Raw genomic sequence first — 23,698 nt, forward strand, 5'->3', positions numbered from 1 at the left:
CCTCGCAGGTCATGGGAGTTTTGCCTTTTTCCCTCTCTTTCCTCTGTGATGGTAATCACCAAAACAGAAGGTCTCGCTAATTAGCTTCAGTGTGTGGTTTGCTTAAAGCAGGATCAAGCCAGGATGGAAATAGCTGCTAGTGCTGTTCACTACTTAAGCCAGTGCAGAAGCAGATTGTGCACACGATCAGCGTAGCCACATCCTATTAGCACTGACGCAACTTCCAGACAAACCTCCAGGCAACATGGAAACACACACACCCGGTAAGTTTATTCTCTGCTTCATTGTTAATTGCTGCCTATGAAGTTGAATAGGTAGAAAGGCGGTGGGGAAGAGAGAAAGGAATACTTTGAAAGGACTTCTCTGCCTTCTTTCAGGACATTTAAAAGAAAAAAAGAAAAAAAGGGAAAAAAAAAGAAAAAAGAAAACTCTGTGGCCCAGGTTACATACAGACAGCTCAGAGGTAAAACACACAGAGTTCATTTCTTCTGAAGCCTCAGGAGTGCAGCTATGGGTCAGTGCTGTGATCCATGTGGAAAAGACAATCACTAGGCAAATGCCTTGTGCTGGACTTCTGCTGTTTCCATCTGCATTTGCCTTATTGCAATGCAGCCAGGGGGAGCGAGCAATATCCTTTTTCAGAAGACAATGTGCAGCAGTGAGCTTTCAGTTCCCACATGCAAGGAACAAATCTGCTCAGTGCATAAAACCTTTTGTTTGAGTTCCCAGTGTACAAGTTGAGAATAATGTTCAGAGCTGATATTACGTCACTATTGCTTTACTGCTACAGTCAAAAGCTTTGTAGTTGTTTCCACATTATCTCATTGTTTTGGGGCCGTAGCTCTGCTGTGAACTCTGAACTATCATTACAGCTCACTGAATCCTGCTATTTTTGCACTCTCCCATCCAGTTCCCTTCCTAAAATTATTTGTGTAGCAGACCACAGTGTGCAAAGAGCCATCAGATTTAATGCGTACTGCTGATCTTTACTGAGTTATTCCAGTGCCCTTTTTCTATCCCTGATTCTTCACTGCTGAAGTTAGTCATGTCAGAAAAATTAGGTAGTTTCTGTACTGTTTCTTTTCATGTAGAGTAGAATTAAAAAACAAACAAGACAACAAGAGGGGAGTCTGTGAATTTGCATTATGTAGATACAGCTCCATTAAGCCACAGGTAACGCAAACATTCACAAGGCAGCTCAGGTTTTCATTTTATACTGTGTGGCTCCAACATCTGTCTCCACAGCTCTACTCTGTTTCCTTCATTCTTGACCATTCAGGCTCATAGTCTTCCACTCTTTAAGAGACTCTCTGGCTTACGGTGTGTGCCAGAGATGAGTGATGAGCATCTCCGTTAACTCAGGTGTATTCTTGCTGCTCCTAATGCCAGAGGTGAGGGCTCCTGGCTACCAAAGGAGCACAACCACTGGTTTTTACATTTGTGTCTGACCACAGCTATTTGGGCCAGTCAAAGCTTGCAAGGAGCCGTGCCCCCCATTGCCTGCCCCTGTCTGTTTGAGATGCTGCAATGCTGATGTTTCTGGCAGCAGTTCAGGGGCAGACTGTCAGGGCCCAGAGTGCATTCCCCTTCCAGGCGTTTAGTTGGCCGTGTGAAAGAATTTAGCTGGCTGAGTCCAAGGCCAGCTCCTTCACCGACCAGAGCTGTTATGAAGAAAGCTGGAAGTGAGGGCCTGCCCTCCTTTCCCTTGGAAACTACTTTTAAGCTGAGGCTTTACCATCACCCCTGTTTGTGCTACATCACTGCTGAGCAGCGGCTACATCTGCACCCAGTCTCAGACCTTTGCTGGTCTGGCCCTGACCCAGACCCAGCAGCTCTGGTTCCCAACCTGACCTTGCACTTGCCTCATCCCTGTTACCTTGCTGAGGGATCACTGAGCTGTGCCTGCATCTGATCACTGTCTCCAAGCCTGATCCTGATCCGGACATGCTGCTCTGCGTCTGGGCTCCCTGTCAGCGGGGTCTCTCGCTGCTCTGCTCTGTCATGCCCTGCTCCAGGCTTACCTTCCCTCGTGGAGTGGATGGCCATAGGCCACCTTTTCCCTAAAATGACTGTATGAGGATTGTTATTACCTTTTGTGCCAGTAACCCTTACTTTAAGGAATCAGGGAATATGCATTCACACAAAGGGCCAGAGGGCCATGTACAAGTTGCTCTGTTTACCGCATATTAACAGCTTCCTGAATCACTATAGTCTCAAAGCGCACAGTGATATGGGAAGAAGCTCACCTTGTGCCAGAATTACTTCTTGTGCACAGCACCACCAAACTCCACACAGCTCCAGCGGAGCATGATTTTCTCCACTGTGTCTTCGAGACTACCATTAGTGCCTATTAAGAATCATAGGAATTAAAGACAGACAAGGCTTTTTGGATTGTCTCTAATGCTCTCTAATGCAGCATGGTACAAATTAAATCAAATTTCAGATTAGAGGGTATTAGCCTACAATGGAGAGGAGGAAGAACTTAGAGGAAGCTTCTGGAAAATTGAAGTATAGGTGTGGCTTGGAGGGAGCAACAAGGGTTAAGATAAAATCAGAGATGGAACAGTCCTTGAAGCTTAAGGTAGGCAGCACAGCTCCACACAATCCCCTGACGGCTTTCCATCTTCATCATGCTGTCCCAGCCATATGCCCTGGGCTAGCACATCTCCTAGGGAATGAAATTGGGGATGCAACCAAAGGGAGGAAGAAGTGGATACAGAAGCAGAAAATAAAATTTTTCAGGTTTGCCAATTCCTACCTGTTCCCCCCACAGCTGAGTTTCCACCAAGAGACATGAGATCCAAAATTGCAGCCTGCGGTTTGAGTGCTCATACAGTATGTTACAAACTGCAGATGGGAAGGGAGAACTCCTGGCTAATGCCTTTGACAGCCCGGGTGCATCTGCCTGGCTGGACCCTGTTCCAACAATCAGTTTGAAACGCCACATCCTGAGCCTCCGGGACACTCAGCAAAGACAATCTCTTGGGTAGGAATCCGTATCTCAGATGTGTCCCTTTACATTTGACAGCATGTAACACTGTTTCTCCTTTATCATGTTCTGGAGGCTGGGAAGGAAGAGAAGAAAAACTCTTTACAGAGAGAACTGTTTAATGCTGAATTTAGTTATGGAACTGATTTTAGTAGAAGCAGTTAAGTAGTAGGGGACTAAACATCTAAATAGTTCTTAAACCATCCTGAAGAAAGAAATATCAGATATCTGAAATTTAATGGTCAAATGCTATGCTTCTTGTATTCAAATAAGGAGTTTGAGAACACCACACTAATCTAAATTATCTTTAATGAAATGTACTGGACCTTTTCCTTCAAGTAATATTGAATATAAAAAATGGCTTTCCTATGTAAAAAATTATTCGTAGACATTTCCTCTGGTGGCCTGTTTCCTTTAAGCTTGACCAAGGCTTATTTAATTAACATACATTCCCTTGTGTCTGAAAGTCTTTAATTGAAATATTAAATAATAAGCAGTATTTTGAAGAGACAAGGTGTGGCAGCTTAAAAAAATAAAACTGCAGTCTGATGAAAATCCTTGCATACTCATACAGGCATGACCGGCTGTATTGAAATCAGCAACTCTAGATGTGCGTGTTCAGAACTGAGAAGTCATTAGCTTAGTGGCGACCTAAGAACACATGTATAACCATAGTACATCTTGCTATTTATATATATTTCCTTTAAAGAAGATATGTTTAAAGTCAAGCTACATAGAAACAGTAGTTCGTTTTCATACCTACTCTGAGGGTGGAAGGAATAACAAGTTTGCCAAACAACATTCCTAAATTGGAGAAGTTTTGAACAGCCTTGCAGAGGAGTCTGTGCGAGTGCAGGTATACTTCCGACCGCGGTGCCTTTCAGAAGTGCAGCCCATTTCTGATACTTGATTGGAAAGAGAGGAAGATAAATGAAAGCAGTCTAGTGTCTGTGACCTGGGTGGCCAAACCATTTACAATGTATTCTGCAAGTAGTTGTGCCTATGATAATCTGATTGTCTGGACCACTCAGATCGGATAATTGGCTTTTACTCAGGATTTAACACAGAGCTCCCAATTAGGTAGGCTCCCTTACTGCATATTTCACAAGTAGTGTGGTCCTTTAATACACCCTCTCAGTCCTTCCACTTTTGGCAGCATGTGCTGATTCTTCATCATTGCACTTTAGACAAGGAACTGGAAACTCAAATGGTGAGGTCAATTGGTGCACAAGTTTACAAAAAGCCAAAGCAAAGGAGTGCAGAGACTGAGTGAGCAAGTAGATGATTAGTGGCTGTGAATTGACACTGAAATTAGAGCTGGTCACTGATCTCTGTCCTGGAGGTACCTTGTCCTTGGAAGCCCCTTACAGCTTAATGAAGTTTGACTGGAAGGATGGCTGCCAGGCTATTCTTCTAGAATGAGTGTAGTTCTTGAGCATTTGCTTTCCAGGTTGAGTTCAAGATTCACTCTACTGATGTTCTCTTGGGGGAAATACATATATATATGTATGTACCAAAGCTATGCATGTGTGCATTTGTAAAAATGTGTATATATATGCACATACACACACAGCTTGTTTCTATTGATACTAATTCCTCTAGAATATTTACAGAATGAGAACATGTAAGGCCAGATGTCATAAAGGCTTACGGGTAGGATGAGGTCAGGCAGCATCTGAAGCAGAAGCCCCTGAGGCACTGCAGTACCACAGGCAAGCACTGTCAAGTGTGGAACTCATTCAGAACAAAACATTTTGGTTCACTCAGTTTGATTTGGGAAGATGAAAAGCTTTTGGAGAAGAGGAGTCTTCCAAATTCAGATATGGAAATTGCATTTTCATCAAAAAACTTATTCTGACTGGACATCCCTGACTGCCTCACCAGCTTACCAGTGTTAACCTCATGTTCATGATACAGTTTCTGAAGGTTGGGAAGCATAATGGGAATGAAATCATTTTATTATAAATGAACTGCAGATTTTTTTCCTAAGCCTAGTTAAAAGGACTGGGAAGAAAAAAAGGTCTTTAATTGACTGTGCAAAGGTCTTGTGAGATATCCCAGGCTTAGTCTGAAAATACTGGAGAAACATTGTGTGTAGCCTTTAGGAATGGAACCTTTACTTATTAATTATTTTCCATGGAGTTTCCCTTGTGGCATCATTATGTGCTTCATTAAAGTAAACCAAGTGCAAACCCTTGAGAGATCAGAAAAGGAAGACTGGTGAGTCAACCTACTGTACTGGTCAAGCGCTGCAGGACCCTAATCTATTATTGATAGCAAACATAGGAATAATCATAACATTTAGGGGTCAGGTCCCCCCCTCCCCAAGCATTTCCTTCTTTAGCATTTTACTGGCTCCTCTCTTAGCACATGACTGTGGGTAAGTAGATTCAGCCTGTGTAGAGGGCGTAGAAGATTAGCAGTAGGACACAATGTCTGCCTTAGACTCTTGAAAGAAGAAAGGATTCCATTAAATAAGGGGGAAATATGACTTCCAGATTTTAGAAATACACCCCCCCCCCCAAAAAAAAAAAAGGGAAAAAGAAAAGAAAGAGATAAAATTTTGCTATCACCATCTATACAAATGGATCCTTTTAGATTTTCCTTGAATTATTTGAAGATGATTATCACTGCACAACTCTACAGGTTTCCTGCATACAGCCACCTCCTTCAATGCTCTGTCTTTTGAGATGCAATGCAAGGTATTTCTGCCACCAGTTGGCTGTTTCAGCAATGCAGGAGAAACACTGTTTGCTCACCTGAACACTAAGCAAGAAACACAGCTGTTCCTGCCTTCCCTCTTCCCCCACCTCCATCATCATGAGGAAGATGTGGAAGAAACTGCTCACGTTTCCCAGTGCTTTCTTGTGGCAGAGAAGGGTGAGATTGCTTTCTCTTAACACAGTGCAACAAATCTCATAGGGCAGTTCCTCCCAGACTGGAAATTAACTGTACTATGCTGTTGAAGCTTCTTGTTTCCTTAGACAGAAGGTGAAGTTGGGGGGAAAGAACTGCAGACTGCTAGGATTGCCAAGTGAGAAGGCAAGAAGAGATACTATGGATGTAGTGTGTCCTTGGATATACGGGAGCTGATGAATGTTCCAGTTATTTCTTCTTCCTGGGAAAGACAAAAGTCCTGACAGGAGAAGCATGGTGATTTGTCTCTTTAGTTGTAGCAGGACTAACTACGTGGGCAGATGAGTCTGCTACACCTATGACTTCTCTCTGGTAGAAAACATTAATGCTTGAAGGACCAAGCCATAGTTTTTCACCCCAATAAGCGTCTCAAAGAAACTATGGGTAAAGATCAATCAACCCCATTTCAGTTACAGCACCACTAGAGGGGGAAAGAGTATGAAACATTTGTATGTCAAAACAGTTTCTGTACCCATTACTTTTTAATCATCATTTTTTCACTATGTAACTGCCTGTATGGGATCGACTTTCTGCATTTGCTACCCGTGACCAAGCATTCTTCTCATATTCTGTTGTTGCTGTACCCTGCTCTATGGCAGACATATAGCTTACTAGTGGTGGTGAATAGGGAGTGGTATGTAACTCCCTATCCCCTCCAGGCCTTCCATTATGCTACATTGCAACCATGTAATTTGTCAATACAAGAGATAGGGAACACATCTAAAACTAAAGGGTTCAAGACATTTGTCCCTTAATCCAAAACACGTAGGTATAAACCTAGATGTACTTTATGAGAATTTCACACCATTGCACCTCCAAAAGTTAAGACTTCTCAGTGGAGAATGACCATTAGCCTGAAGTTTGTATCTGTACCTGATGCCACTGGATTTGTTCACATCACACTACAACTGAAACACAATCCATTTCAGGCCTAGTTGTAAGCCACGAGCAAACGTGACTCAGTTCATTTGCAGTGATTTGGTTTCCGCTGGCATGAATGCTGCGCCCAGAGAACCAGACGCTCAGCTTGCTTATGTCCTGGGGGGTGCTTAGCTAGCTGCATAGCACAGACTTTCCAGCTCCTAACCTCATGACTGAAGCGCAGGAGTGCAAGTGCTGTTGACCAACCAGGGTAACGCTGAGCTAAGCACAGTGCTATATCATTGCTTCCCCCTTCCCCAGCAGTTCACACAGGTAACCTGTTTTTTCCTCTGCAGTTGTATGCACCCCTCTCCATTTACTGAAGCACAGCATCTGAAGTTGAATAGTGCCTATTAACTGCAGTATTTCCCATTCCTTTAGGAAACTACCTGTACAAAACCTGCTTTATGTAACAATGCTTATCTCTTATTCTCAGACTTTCCTCTAGCCTCCTCACACCCAACTCTGAACAGACAGAAGACAGCAAAATCATCAAGGGACTCTTTTTCAGCATACAACAGCAAATACCTCACAGTTCCTCAAAACCGGACTTCCTTTCATAGCAGCAAGATCAATGGAGCTTTTCAACCACCGAGCTGCATGGAGTCCTTCAGCAGTTCTGTAAGTAGGATTTTATGTTCACTGACTTACCTCTAATGCTTTTGAGATGAGGAAGAGGTGAAGCAGGGTGAGCAGAGCATGGTGCACTCCTCCTGTGTGACAGGCAAATCCACACTGTACTGGGAAAAGTGACTATGCAACTAAACTGATACTACAACCTTAGATAGTTCAGTAAGCTCTCTTAGCATACAGCAAGAACTAGTTGCTACTATGGTAGTCTCACCAAGCTTTTCTTGATTATTTACTTCAGCCAAAATCCTTCAGAGCAGGAATAGAGAGGTTGCTATTACCCCTAGTGTAGGAAAAGGTCTGCAGGTTGATGACTAAATTGGCTATCCCTGTGCAAACCAGCACATGCCCAGGTGTTAGTGTGGGCTGGACTGAAGGTGGAAGTAGCAGAGCTGTTGTTAGAGGAGATACCTCTTGGGGTATGTTTGTAGTGATATATTGGGTATTAGAGGACTAGAATAAAATCATCATGAAATGCTGATCATACCTTCCCGTTTTCTTATTGCTTGGTGTGCTGGCTACTTACCTTGGAAATGTGAAGAAGCAATGAATGTAGGACTGAAGATGGTAATTTAAATCACTGATTCTGACTTTTACAATGGCTGTGAGAGGGGAGGAGAGGAAGATCTTCAGTGACGTTATGAAAATTGCAACTTATTTGTGTTCCTTCCTAATAAGGTCTTCTTGTGCCAGAATGTCACATGGTGAGGAAAGCAGTGCAAATCTAAGGCCAGAAGATGTCCTTACTAAAATCTGCGGGAATTTTGATTCGTTTTCCGTGCAACAGACACCCATAGTATGGGGATGGCACTTTGCTGCCAAGAACGAGGAAAAGAGTCAACAGAGAGGGAGGGAGAGGCATTGTTGTATCTCCTCATCCTATTATTCTGTGTAACTCCAGCAACATCAAATGTTGCTATGGTGCTCTCTCAGGTGGCTGGGATGTGGCAGCTGGCTACGCACAGTAATAAACAGGAAAACCTCCTAGTGACTTTTCATGTTCTCCGACCTCCTTGTTCCTTCTCCTACGTTTTGTTTGTGCTTCTCATTTCTGCCCACACTCGCCAGTAAGGGAGGAGAGGATGCTTAGAGCTCATCTTCTCCAAAGTCACCTTTGTGTTGTGCTAGTGACCTGGTGGTGGTGACATCATTACTTCTGCGCTGTATAGCGTGAAATTCTCTGGAAGGGAGACTAGAAATCTGCAACAACTTTTTCTCCACTGTGGCAGAGATGGATCCAGGAGGTTTGCACGGACTGCCTGTGAGTACTACATGAAAATGTATCTAACTAGGAAATGGGGAATTGCAATAAAATGCTGTCTCCCAAGCAGTTTTATATTCTGCCAGAATGTAGTGCTGAGTGTAAGTTTAGATATGCCTAAAGGGACTATATATACACTTTACACATAAAGTCTGTGATAAGCGTAATGTGCAGAACAGATTATTTGGTGATAATTTCGTGAAAGAATGAAGGATGTAGTATACATATAAAACCAAGATTTATTTAGTGATATGGTGACTGAAAGCTACTTTGTGGGAAACTAAGTGAAGCAAAGCACGGAAAAACAAGAACTTGGGACATGTTGGGGTATATAATAATATGCACATTTATATAATACCTTCAAAAATTTGTATTGTGTTAATGAATGAGAAAATTGCCATACAGCATGCTTGGTTAACTTTGCATTCAGGACTACCAGTGCATGTAAGGGAAGGGGAGGTAGGGAGAGAAAGAAATCCATAACTGGTACCTGTTGAGATTTTGCTTGTATAACCACCTATGGGAACCATAAATGTCTGAAATTAGGTTATGGGCTGATTGCTTTGGATCATATTGACCTATTTGTCACTGGAGGGCTGGTGTCACTGTAATGAATGATACCATAGAGAGCTCCGTAAAGGGTTTTAAGCTACAGCATTGAGCTGGAAGTGGTGACTGGTAACAGGTTTGGAAAACATATGGGCTATCTTAGTGAATGAGAAGTGAAAGTGAATGCCTTACATTTGGTATCAGAGTTCAACAGGAGTGCCGCAGAATTGCCGTCCAGGCTGGGGCACGATGGTGGGGTTAGTACTGGAGCAGCTTCAGCCCAGAAGGGTTGGGAGAGTGGAGACGAGGAGGCAGGGATGGTTCGAGGCGTGACTGAACGCAACACAGGCGGTCTGAATGACTTCAGTCATTGATTTCCTTTTGCAATATCACCGGTCAGTCATGTAGTCTTTTCATAATACATTAAAATACAGGTCAGCTAGCATGGTTAGCCATCCGTAGGGCATATCCTCTCTAATCTCTGGTATTTTCCAAAGTGCTTCTGTCCAGCCCTACCCTTCTTGCCCTTGTACTACACTGAGGATACTTCTCCCCTTCTGGCTCAGATCAGTTTCTTCCCTTTCTTCTGGCACACAGTTTTTTGCTTCCCTCCTTTGCCCAGCTTTGCTCCACAGCACATCCTTTTTCATATCCCCATCTGTAATGTGATCCTTATTCTTAGTTCTCCATCCCATTTCAAAAGGCAGGTGTTTTCTCCTGTATGGTTTGTGTACGTGCAGGACAGAGAGACAGCGTTGGTGTCTGCCTCCGTACCTGCCCGTCAGGTAGGTATCCCATGTGTTGGGATAAGGCCACTATCTTTAGCCACTTTCATTTGTTTACGGTCAGAGGAGGTCAGCGTGACTTAATCTGGTCTGCAGAGTGCGTGTTTGTGGGTCATACCTACCCCCGGCTGACCTCCAATTTTGACTGCGCTTTTATGTGCTTGTGTGGAGATAGACCCTGGGCCTGACACCTTCCTGGGCTTTTTGGATTTCTTGTCTGTGAGACTTATGTGTTTCTCTCCCAGATTATAAACAATTACCTGGACGGGACACAAGGAGGGGCCGTGGACAAGGTGTCCCCAAGCGGCATGCATTTCAGAGACAGCAAGAGAAAAGTCGACTACGTGTTAGCCTACCACTACCGAAAACGCCTTGCTCGGCACCCGCCTGGTGTGGGCTCACCGGAGCCGACACGTGGATCTGCCTCCTTGGCCCTGGTTTCGAACGGAGGGACCGGGAAGGGCTGTGCTGAGCCGCAGCAGCAGGACGGTGGCCAGCCTGCCCTGCAGCAGCGGCCGAGGCCGGAGGTGATCGAGCTTGGCCCGCTGGATGCCCTGGAGGAGGAGAAGCGTCTGCAGCGAGAGGAGTATGAACGCAACCTGGTAGAAGCAGGGCTGGAGATAGAGAAAGACCCTGAGGTAAGAAGGAGAGACTTGCTCCTCACGCGTGGCACCGGGTGCCCTGACGGGTAATGGCCTCTTCTGTGTTGGAGGTGGCTATGTGCAGGATGTAACCATGGCCGGGCCGTGCTGAGGGAGCAGCCTGGCAGTGACTGGGTGCTCAGAGTATGGCTGCCCGCTGTCCCTGCTGGCAGGGAGGCCAGGGGCCTGGCTGTGGCCATGCATTAGGGCCCGGCCCGGCCTGCCTTCATTCCTGTCCTGCATTAATGTTAACTGAGAGGCAAACCACACCTGTGCCGTCTCTTAAAATACATGAGGCTTTCCTTCTAATACAGCCTTGCTGACTCCCCCACTGTCGCTTCTGCAGTTGCATGAAGTGTAGGATGTCCCATAGGCATGTCTCATGGCCAGCTTGAGGAGCTAATCCTGAAGACAGCTTGTTACTGCTGAACAGTAGTTCAGTACTGAACATCCCTGGGTCAAATGCTGCTGCCATGGCAACCCCCAATTAGGGATCTGCAGAAATATGTTGTATAAGCTATTTTATACATGCCTAAAATATGGTGTGAAGCGAAGAAGGTGATGGTGGGGGTGTTTCCATGTTGTTTGGTTCTTACTGCCTGGGAAATGCATGGTTGATATTGTTGTTTAATGCACAACTGAGTAGCAATTTCAACCCTACTTTAGTAGAAAACGTATTTCTATCTAAATGTTCTTATGGCATGCAGTGAATACACTTTTCTTACCAAAAAAAAGGGTTTAATTTTTAATATTGTTAAAATGAAGAAAGGCTCTCCTAAGTAGTTTGCTGGAATACAAAGCACTATTAAGACATTTCATATTTCATCAGAAGAACTGATGTGACTCTTAGCACTCTTCCCAGCAATATGTAAGTTTTGTATCACTTCTTCATTCCACTCACAAAATGAACAGCTCCTACACTGCAACTGGGAGAACCTTCCAGCCTTTAATGTATTCATTTTCACCACATGTGCATGATGTTGGATAGCAACTATGGTCTTATCAGCTGGGAGCTGTGGTTAGGTTACTTGACTGCAGCCAGTCAGTCAATTGAGAACAGGTCTTCCAAATCGCATAGCGTTGTGCTATCCCTCTGGACCTCTTTGAAAGCCATGGATATTTATATTCGTTGAAGGGAAGTCCCCACTGGGTTCCAGTTTTAGGTGCTCTGTTGTTTTTGACATAAAATTTAAGAACCTTAGGGCTTCTTTTCAGAGGTGCTGAGAACTTACAGCTCATATTGCTTTCAGTGCAACCAGTCAACACTTCTAAAATGTGGACCAAATTGCTGATTGCATCTGAAAATTTGAGTCTAGCTGACTTGGCATAGCGTATGCATGTTAAATCACTGGCAGGAATAGAAAGAAATAGAAAAGCCTTTTGATTCTTGACATTTTCCTTGCTCAGTTTTCTGCGTTGCAGGTGGTTATGGGTTGTATTTCACTGCACAGCCTGGCTGAGCCATCCTTGCACTGAACAGAAAAAAGTGATCTCAGATCCTGATCCTTTTATACTAAGCACTGGGGTTAAGGTTCAATATTGCTGACATATGACTATCTTGCTGCTATGATTTTTATAACCAAATTACATAAAACCCATGAGAACAGCTGTTTTTGGAGGCTTCTTTCAGTTCTGAATTTCATCAGAATCTGAAAAGTCTAGCAGGAGATTTGGATTTGCTTATTTGACTCATTACTTACCTGAAATCCAGCTGGATTCAAATTCTGGTTCTGGACCCCTTCCAAGTGATGACGTTTGCTCTTAAATAATATACAAGGTAATAAATGATGTCATAGAGAGCTCATAAAGAAAAAAATGTTTGTCATAGCTTTCCTTCTGAGGAGGAAAATGTTTTTTGTAAATGAACTGGAAAGTTCTGAGGAAATTATTTGATGACCAGTTCTTTTATTGGAAAAATTAATTTATTTTGAAAATTACAAAAAATGCAATCCCATCGCTTTTCTATTTGTATGTGTGCACGTACGTAGTCACTCCTGCCCCCTCAACACACAAACTTTGTAATCAAAAGGGGAAAATGCTTTTCCCTCCAGAATCTGAGGGAAGAGAAACTGGAAGGGACTATGCATTATACTTTCTCTTCCCTGCCCAAGACATGTGGCTTTTACTTCCTTTAGTTTTTCTCACTTCACCGTTGGTTTTGGGTTTTGGTTGGGTTTTTTCCCTGTTAGTTAACTCCTGTTAAAACATGCTGAAGCTGTTGTCTGTTATCTTGCTGTGAATTTCATAGAACATGCTGATCAGGCACATGTGAAGGGTACAGCTGGCCTTATATGTTGATTAAAAATGTATGTTGAGCTCATATGAGAACAACTTCTGATTTTAGTTCTGGGAAAAATATGTCTATAGGTTCATTAAACTCAGTCTTAATTACAGCATGCTGTATTTTTGGTGTATAACACAGTGGACTTTCAACTACTACATTTATAGTGTCTTATGATGAACATACATGTTTGGGGTTTTTTGTTTCAGTGCTACTATAACAAGTGGATCTTTTTCATATAGTACTATTGGAAGTTGAGACATATTCAGACATATTGAGATATAACACATATCTCACTCTTGCCATATGTTCTGGCCCAGGTCCTAAGATGAGTCTGATCTGCTCAGATGGCTGGCTGCAAAGGTAACCCAAAACAGTCCTCTGTGCTGCAGGTCCTGATGAGGGATTCCACTTTTGGACCCTGAGGTTAGAGCGGGCCTTGGTTTCTCTACTTTAAGTCACCTGCATATGGTCTTGCAAAGAAAAACACTCATTTAAAAACAATAGGATATCCTGAACGCAATCTTTTTCCTGAAACAGCACCAGTTTTTACTTGAAACAGTAGCAATAGAAAGGAGGAGGGTAAAAGGGTATTTCTGCTACATCTGTGGTCTTCAATGAACATCTCTGCACTGTCCTTTCTAGGTGGCCAATAGTAGCTACACAGCTAAAAAAATTATCTTTGATAGCGCCTGTGTAGGTCTGCTTCTTGTTAACCTCATTGCTTGAACAAAAACAAACAAAAAACCCAACAAAAAGGGATCAAGCCATTGTCTTCTCTACTGATATTCATGAAGTCATGAAGGATATATTCTTTGAGTAATACAGCTGATTCAACACATAATGACTTCTAAGGGCATCTGTTGTCTTGTGGCTGGAAAGTTGCTTAATCTATGATCTTGGTTAACCCTACTTTGTAAAGACTGTAAGCTTGATTAACCTAAATGAACTAAGCATGGCATCTTTTGCATCAGGCTACTCAGTCTACTAACCTCACAGGTTACTGGAGTTCCTCTAGAAGCTGCTTTTGTAGGCTAAAACTATTTAGACATGAGGAAGTTCATCTCTAGGAACACAGGATAGCACTATGACCATCTTATTTCTACAACTATCTTTTTGAAAAAGTGAGAATTTCCATGATGTTAATATGTTTGTTAACATATGGTGTTAATAGGGTTGTTATATGCTGACTAACTAGGGACAAACACATTTCTCATTTCTATTGTCAATTCATTGTGTAGAAGAATAGACACAAGAAAATGAATGAAAATATATTATTTGTATGTGGAGAGGGGAATATTACTCTTTTTTGAATATGTGAAAAATAGGCAAGATTATGATCTGTCACCATATCCACCCAGTTATTATTTGTGAATTAAGGATTTTTTTTCTAGTTTTCAACTTCCTTATAACTTTCTATCATTTGTTATTGCTGTCCTCCAGAGAAACTTTTTCTTTCTTAATATAACCTTCTTGGGGTTTTCTTTGTTTTGTTTTGTTTTCCTGTTTTTTAAACTGAGTTATTATTTTGCATGTCCAAGACAAAGTGCACAATGAATGCAATGGTCACGAAGTTGAATGTTACAACTTTTTCCTCTCTAATGTGACATTGGGTATCCACAATGATGAGTGGTCGTAATCAGATTTGACAACCATCTTACCGTGCTCCCTGGTAAAGTCATACCTGATCCATACCATGTATTCATGTACTATAACAAATACTGCCACCATCAGCTTTCCATCTTGATATTCTGTGTGTCAGAGACCACAACTGGCAGATCAAGTTTAAGGAACTCTTTGGCTGGTTATCTTCTCTCCAAATCAAAACATTTGGGTGGTCCAGTGTAGCCTGTGTCCATGACAACTATTGAATTAGTATAATTTAGGGTTATGTGGAAGTGATATTTGGTGGAAAGAATAGGACAGAAGAGGAAATTCCCTATTCATGTCTGATGACAGCAGCATAGCAACACAGAACTACTGTTTTGCATAGTTCACTATGAGTAAAAATATTGTTTGTATCTGTGACTGGCCTGTCTACAAAGTTAGATAAAATAAGCCTGGTGTTGACTTTTGCATATGTATGTAGAATTAATTACCTCATATTTTACAGTATTGCATAGTGACTAATATAGACCCCACTAATACAGATCTTGTAAACACATCCTAATCTGCATAGTGTTAAGCATTTGCAGGATTTGCTTCCTCTGCTTCAAAGTAACACAGTTAAAAATACAGTAAAACTCCTTTTCCAAGATGTCCATGACAGAACCCAGATTCTTTGGCATGTCTTTGTAAACTGTGAAAGAATGCCAGAAGGTCACATTTACCCTTGTGAGCTAGCTGCCAAAGCCATGACAGTAATCTCCAAATAAACCATATTTAACACTAGTGGTAGAAGTCGAATTTTGCATTGGATACACAAAGAATTGCCTGAGATAGGGCCACCTTAAGAGTACCCTCAAATATTCCACCTTGATTCCCATGAAGGGCAATAAATACCATTGACATTGCAGGCAGTTCTTGGGGTTGATTTTTTTCCTTTTTTTTTTTTTTTTGTTCCTGGGGAAATTGATTGTTGTGTTTCACCTAATGTGGAGCACCAGTAGTTCACTTAAATTTAAGTTGTACTGCTGCTTTAATGACTGTAAATGCAACATGTACTGTATTCAATTAGTATTATGTATGGCAAAGCATAATAGAAATAGAATAAGACACTGGCGATGCACCTTGGCATTCTGACAAAGTAGGATCATTTTCGAGCACATTGGAAATGAAATGTACTTTGCTAAATAGCATTTAGGAGATGAAAATATCTTTTAAGGGGAAGATGATGACAATTTTAAAACCAAGTGTAAACTACCCTCCAAGAAGCTCAACTAACTTGAATTTTAGAGCTTACATAGCTTTAAGGATGTCCGATTAAACTCTGTTGGCTACATTATGCTTTGAGGCAAGGAAGTCCTTAAGGTCCTCAATGTATCAGCTTATGCAGTACTGTTGATAACAACACTACTGATGCTGGTGGTTGCAACTGTATTTTTCTGCTTGATATTCCAAGGCATGTTTTTGATTTTTTGTGGAAAAAAAACCCCAAACCAAAAAAACCCAACTACAACAAAACGAACCAAGCAAGCAAACCTCCCAAAAACCCCCCAAACCCAAACAACCTCCACCCCCAAACCAACCAACCACCCCTCCCCAACCTGAGCCAAAGAAAAGCTTATAGTGCTGCAGCTAGATTTTATCTATGGGATTGAATTGCACTGTTTTATCACACTAAGGTGCTCCCCATTTGCCAGTGGGAGAAGGCTTTATCTTTTATCTTCTGTCAGCCGTAAAGGACAAGAGTGGCCAAAATAATGTCATGGTAAATTATTCAATACAGAGGGGCTTTTTCTTTCTCTGTCTCCTATCCCCACCTGTAGCTGAGGACATTTCTGTTGAGCAGTGCCATCAATGTTCTTGCTATATGAATTGTTTTGTTGTGTCTGCTATGTTTCCTAACATCACATTTGTGTCATAAGTAGCTTGTATTAATGTTAATAGTTTTCATTGTGAAAAAGTGGAATTCCAATGACCAAGAATTTAATTTATTTGGCTAGACCTTTTTTTCCTTGACAAAACATTTTTTTTGGTATAAAATATTTCAACTTTTAGTTAAAAGGTTATGAATATTGCTTAATTTAGTAGTAATTAAGAGCCTGAAAAAACAATGTCTTTTTCCAAAAATCTATCAATGTGATTTGTGGATGATTCCAAGAAAAGCATCTAATGCCCTTAGTACATGTGAAACACCTTGCAGGTACTCAGTGTGAATGTTATAATTGTCTCAAAATGTTCATTCATCTCAAGTGCAGAGGAAAGTTTAATAGTAGTTAACATTAATTTTAAAAGAATAGGGAAATTTAATATGACTCCTAGACCTTTATCCATGTTAATGAAAGCCTTGTGAAGCCAATGAGAATGCATACAGAGTAATGTAGTGTTGGAAGCCGATTGGGGTCTTTTGTGCTCCAGGTCTTTGGACTTTGTATTTCATTCTTTCTTAGTACAGCACTTGGAACAAGGCAATACTTCTTTGGGGGCCTCTTAGTGTACCATTTATATAAATATTTGATGGTTATTTTTCAATGACTCTAGTTACAGAAGCATTAATTAGCTAAAACATGTTCTGCTCCTGTACGTTACTTATATGGGGCTGAAATGTAATACACAGCTCTTATAAAATTAAAGTTGAACAGGCAAGGAAAGGTTTTCAGTGATAGTAAAGTGGATGTGATGAAAAAATTGACAAGCTGATTAACTATTTAAGAGGAAATTATGTCTTCATTTTAGAGAGGATTTTGGAGTAGCCCCATGGGAGTCAGGTGTGATTCAATCAGTATTAAAATAATGATCTATGATAACAGGTGGCTAGGTAGAATGGCTGTGCTGTCAAAGCTGAAAAGATCATACTATGAATCCTGTTTTTTAATGATAGTGTTGTGACTTGAATAGATGAATGGATAGACAGACTCACTCTGTGTATTTTAATTAACATCTAAACACTTAATATTCAGCTATTAAGTACCGTAGTCAAAATGGCTTCCAAGGGACGTAGAGAAAATTGAAGAGATGTACAAAAAATGGGCCAGTATGTTATCAATAGCATTTATAGAGCTCTTGGGCCAACAATGATAAATCTCATCAGTCGTCTGCAGGTTGGGAAATGGAGGCATCAATATCTTGAATTTCAGATGGTGTTAGATTTGGGTGTGCATTACGGGAGCTGGGCAAGAAGCATCCTATTTTTACATATATTTTTACATAATGCTGTTTCTATCAGACTTGCCTGGTAGAAATGGCAAATAGCCTCCTGAATTTGTGTCTCCATTTCACTGTGTCCTGTGTTGAGTTCTGTCACCTGCTGGAGAAACTACTTCCATGCCTACAAACTGCTAGATAAGCCCACAGAAATGGCTTACACATTTCTGCTAGGGCATAGCAGGGAGAGAACTGGACATTTGTAGGATAGGAGATGAAAAGTAACAAAATCAGCTGCTTGGCTTGTTCACAGATGAATCCATGAAAACATTTTTTAATTATCAGTGGTCTTGTTTGCAGCAGAAATGTTAATCTGCAAATTAAATCCATGGAGACAATTTGAAGAGCAATAGAGGAAGCCCTGAGGGATGCCACACTGCACTGATGCTGCAGTAGCTACAATGTCTGCAGAGAAGACTTGGAGGCTGAAGTAGTGATAATTTCTGTAAGCTGTTTAGGTCAGTACAGCTTGAGTAGCAGTTTCATGAAAATAAAGTAGTAAAATATGAGATAGTTTGGGGATTCTGGTCCTAGGATTTGTTGCTTTTCTGATCTTTTAAAGGACAGAAATCATGCTGTTGTTGACTGGGGTGAGGAATCAGCTCCTACAGATGCTAGGTGTAGACTGCGCCAACTGCAGTACCTGCTGCCTGATGCATCTCAACCTATTCTTTGGCAGAAGAAGAAATCCTGAATTTCAGAGACTATTTTGTAGGGAAATGGGGCTTCACTTTGCTGTCCCCAGGCAACTGCCTACTTTGTCTACAGCAGCAAACAGCTCTATAGGTATCTCTGATACCAAAGGAGTGATCACTTCTGTATTCCTGATGATTGAATAGTTGCTGTATGATTTTGTTATTTTTTGGAGGCATTGCTTCTTAGCCATGATTTCACACCTCATGCAAAGGAAAACAGGGAGGTCTGCCTGCAACTCCTTTGCATAAGTAAGAGATGCTGAGAATTCTACCTGGGAGTGGATGCAGCACGGTAGATAAGTGCTCCCTGTTTTTAATATGTTGCTTTTATACTATATACATTCATTTATGTACTGTTTTATGTTGTTATAAAAGATCTGAGCTAAGATGGTGCCTCCCTGCTCTTGTCTTGTGCTTTTTGGCCTGTATGAAAGCAGATTAAAAGGCATTCTTGGTCTGAAAACTCTGTGTCTCAGAGACAAAAAATGAGAAACAAGGACAACAATGAGAGACAAATTGATTTTGCTTATGTTGATGGAAAAAAAAAAAAAAAGGAAAAGGATTTGTTCTTGAGTCACTTCTTTCTCTGTGGAAGATGAGAGTGGGGCGCATCTTCCAGTGAGCAGAGAAGCAGTGAGCAGTACTCTTCCAGAGCCAAGGAGAGCAAACCAGAGGTGCCATGCAGGGCAAAAGAATGGTTTCAAGTGAAGCAGTGAATGGTTTCTTAGAAAGCGATCTTCCACCTCTGCTACTTCTGTTTTGGCCTCTGATGCTACAAAGGCTACGGAAAAGCCTTCACTGTCCAGAACTTCTGGATTGTCATAGTAAGCATTAGTCCAGTGTTATTTATTTTCTCAGATCACAAATCAGAACAAAATCCAGTCCATTTTTGTGGAAGTGACAATGAATACTCTTGAATGGCTTAGCTGGGGGCAAGGATAGAGCAGAAGTTAGAAATTAAAACTGGAATGCCAGAGAGAAAGAGGTAAGAATCATTGAAAAACCCTTGCAAGAACATGAAAAGGAAAGAAAAATCCTTTCAACCAACCAACCGTCCAACCAATGGTGCAGTGGCACCTGTTCCAAGGGAATGCCATAAAGTGGCATTCAGCAGCTTCTGCCATCTCAGATTTGGGAAGAGATTCCAGCAGAGAAAAGGCTGGGGGTATCTGACTATGGAAATTAATCTTTAAAGGATAGCACTTATGAGGAAAAAACCCAACTGTTCATGTATGTGCAGAGGGGGTGGAATTTGCTATCCTTTAGTAGATCCAAGGAAAGGTAACATAAATAATGACTCAAGCTCGTGGGATTCTTTTCATATGTTTTGGACTCTTTTAAGGTCTTTTTGCTTTGCTGATGACTCTAATGGCTGTGTGTGTCATTCTGCCCAAATTTAAGTTATTAAAAGGTCTGTTGCTTGTGACATTATGACTAGACAGGCAAGCATATTTCCCCAGGAAGAGAGCCACTATAGGGAAGGAATTATTCCCTTCCAGATGCACAACTAGACATTTTATGGTGTGTACATTTTAAAATGTTATATTGTACATGAGAGGGAGGCATTTTTGCATGAAAACTGGATTAATATGCAAGCTGTTAAGCATGAGTAGTGGAAAGGTCTTTTAAAGAAAAAAAGAAAAAAAAAGTAATTTTCTCTTAGAAATCAGAACATCCTCTTCAACACAAACCGTTTCTTAAATCTTTTGTAGATCTAAGTTCTAGGTAGGGGCTGAGCTCCAACAACTCAGTAGTAGTTTGTGTGGATGAACACAGATTTAGTGTGGGGAAGCTGTCATAGAGGGGAAGATTAGTTAACTGTCCCACTTTTACTGCAAGATGACAAGAATCTAAAGATATATGTTTAAGTTGAGTGAGAAGTGAAGAGCATGGTTCACTGCTCTATATGCTGGGTCTGTATGGGAGCTTACAAGGAGTCCAGTTTTTCCTCATATTTGGACTGTGCTGATGGTGACTGGTATCATCTATAGCTTCTGTAGGTTGGGGTTACTCTGTTATTTTGCAGCTGTCAAAGGATCTGTTTTGGCCACTGGAAACAGCAAAAATACAACTCTTCTCCAGTCGAACGCTCTTCCAGTTTTCCTGTTCTTTTCAAGTATAGCACAAAGTTACTGTGCAAACACCATGCTACCTCAGAATTCCACCTATTTGTATCAACAGAGGTAACATTATGGAACCAAATACTATCCCACTTCTTAACTTTTTTGGTGAAAAGGAGCAAGGGTTGGTCTGCATGATCCAATTTTAATGAATGGATTTGCAGAGTGATGTCATTCAAGGGGAAACAGGAGAAATCTGAAACTACACAAGATTTTTGAAGGCCTGATGTATTTTACTTCAATGTAAAAGTGAATATGTTTGATGGTACCTCAACAGCAGCTTCTGAATATTGTTTCTAATTTCAAAAATGTTCAGCATCTAGTTGCTTTTAGCAGTGGGAACTGTTGCATGTATAGTGCTTGGGAACACTGCAGTGCTTTGTGTTTCTAAAAAATAGTTTCAAGAAGCTGCCTTTTCAATCTGTAAGAGTTGCATTTATGTTTTCCATTTTTAAGAAGAAATAGAAAAAAATCAATATACTGTCATAATTCATAGCCACCATGATGGCATCTGCATCGTTACAATGTTATGATGCATTCAGGCAACTGCTCAGAGAAGTTCCTTTCTCCCTTCCACAATGACCTGGCAGGTCTATGTAGATGAAGGCAGGGCTCTTGCAGTTCTGCAAGAGCCAAGGTCACTTCCCTCTCTCCAGTGCAGCCTGGGCTATGAACTGTAGCAGACTGTCCCTCAAAGGGGCTTGGCTTGATAAGCATTTAACAGGCTGGGACATCTGGAGGAGAAAAGACCTTAAGCTACAGTTTAGTCAAACTGAGATTGGTTCTCTGTATAAACCACGGTTCTTCTAATACCTACATCCTGAAAAATGGAAACTGTGATACATAAGCTATATAGAAGGTTGTAATCAGATTGTTTACAGCTAGAAGTATCTTTGCCAGTCATTGTAAGGTCTTTTATATCATAGGACAAGGCAAATAATTCAAAACTGTATCACATATTTGTTTCTGTTGTGCAAATCAGCGATTACTTTGGCCTGAATAGAACAACAAGTTAAAAAAAAAATAGCAGAGTGGCATCAGGCTGCACAATTCCCATTAACGTTAATGGGAGTTAGGTGACGAAATCCCCATGTGCAGCTCGGAAAACTTACCCATTGGGGTGAATTCTCTTCTTGATACACAGGGCTGGTAACTATGTGCACCCTAGTAAGTCTCCCTTATGTGTACAGGTATGTGCTCATGGTGATAGGTCAAATAAAAAATAATGTAAGAGCTAGATTTCTGTGCAGTTATTCCAGTTAGCATTAATGTAAAAATGATTTCATCACCTGAAACAAAAAAGTTGGACAAAATTATTTATTTTGAACAGGTGTATGGATTTTTATTTGCTGTTTTTCTGGGGCTTCTTCTCTCTTTTTTTTAATATGTTATACTTCTAAGGAAATTCTTCAGGTGGAGTTAAGTAGATGACCTTGGAATTTCATAAGATGTCAAGTGGTAAAGCAAATGAACAAAATGTATTTGAGAGAGAATGAGCTACTGCTAGTTAGGGTGGAAAAATGAAGCTATGTAGACTGATATTCCTTCTTATCTTTGGAAACAGCAACCTTTCCAGAGGGAACACAAAGACACCACTTAGAAGCATTCTCCTGAAAATGTAGATGTGGCCATTGCTTTCCATTGGTTAGTACCTACATTGACTACACTAGAAGAATACCAATGTCTTTCTCTTCCAGAGGAGCACAGTGCACTTCCCCTAGTCATGGCATCGCCTTACCAGCTGGGAGACAGGGAATTTGTCTGTAGGTGTTGTCTACATGTTCACCAAACTCAGTCATGGTTTACCTGGAGTAATTTGGTAAGAGAAAGAAAATTTAGCATCTCAGAGACAGAGAATATTATTAAGGTCTTGCAAATACTTCAGCAGAACTCCAAGCTGGCACCTCCAAAGTGCCAGCTAGTAGTCCAAACTACTGTTATTTTTCCTTAATCTCTTCAAAATGGGGAAGGATATCCCTGCCCATCCTATGCTTAGGAGTTTTCTCCAAATCACTCTGAGTCCTAACTCTGCTCACATTGAAACTGGCCACAGGATGTGAAGGATTACTTATCTTTGGTAACACTTTGAAACAAAGCAGGTTCTGTAGGTCATCTTTAGTCTTTCTGGATTTATGTGTAATTGTTTCTATCCCTTTCTCGCCTTACTCATCTCTCATTATCCTCAGTCATTTATAAGCTGTAAACCCCTGATGCCTGTCTTGAAAACCTCTGGTGTTCCTGTTCTTTTTTCAGCTCTCAGATCCCATACTTCATTTTGCAAGCTTTGAATAATCTTTCTTTGCTTTCCTCTTAACATTTACACATGTTCAACTGCCACTGAACCCTGTTAGCTAATTAAGACAAAGTAGCATCCTAAAGATTGTGTAGTTATGGAAGGTAATTGGAAGGCTACCGCATCCTTTCATTGTCCACACTCTGGGTAGTGGGACCTAAGAAATTTCATATGATATTCTTTGTTATGTAGGTGTACTTTCAGGCTTTTGCAGGACAGGTGGGTCAATACTCTGCGGTGCCCTGTACCTCTGGCAAGCCTGCTTGCCTGTCACAGGTCTCTGCGAGTTCACTGGATAATGTTTACTCTCTACCTCCAGTGGCACTGCTCAGCTTTCACAGGTCAATGCATGGTAACTGCTTCAGCTCACCAGTGCTTGCCCTGCTCACCTATCTCTGGCCTCTGTGTATTCACTACTGTACCTTCACACCAGTCTTCTGCAGGACTGCTGACCTATCCAACACAGACCACTGCCCTATCCAGGATTCTCCATTTCTGTCCATGATGCTCTTTCATCTTCATATCCTATACCTGTAGCAATCCAGCCACTCCTCAGCATGACTGTGTATCTTTCTTTGGCCTATGTGAAGTCAGTCCTTCATCCTTCCCTGTTGTCCATCAGTTACAATCAGTCATTCAGGCCTACGTGAAGTCATAATGTCATAGAATCATAGAGTCATTTTGGTTGGAAAAGACCTTTAAAATCATGGAGTCCAACCATTAACCTAGCACTGCCAAATCAAACCACTAAACCATGTCCCTAAGCACCACATCTATATGTCTTTTAAGTATCTCCAGGGATGGTGACTCA

At 41.4% G+C, this 23,698-nt stretch overlaps 1 protein-coding gene across 1 annotated transcript in view; it reads left to right on the top strand.

The window, feature by feature from the left end:
* Positions 1 to 223: 223 nt before the first annotated feature.
* Positions 224 to 23,698, top strand: part of ANO2 (anoctamin 2) — a 198,777-nt gene continuing 175,302 nt past the window's right edge. The window contains exons 1-3 of the mRNA XM_054812685.1: positions 224 to 263; positions 7,263 to 7,447; positions 10,297 to 10,689. Coding sequence (XP_054668660.1) covers positions 245 to 263; positions 7,263 to 7,447; positions 10,297 to 10,689 — 597 coding nt within the window. The 5' untranslated portion in view covers positions 224 to 244. The remainder of the gene's footprint in view (positions 264 to 7,262; positions 7,448 to 10,296; positions 10,690 to 23,698) is intronic.

This window comes from Grus americana, chromosome 1, assembly GCF_028858705.1.
Source record: "Grus americana isolate bGruAme1 chromosome 1, bGruAme1.mat, whole genome shotgun sequence".
Lineage (NCBI taxonomy): Eukaryota > Metazoa > Chordata > Aves > Gruiformes > Gruidae > Grus > Grus americana.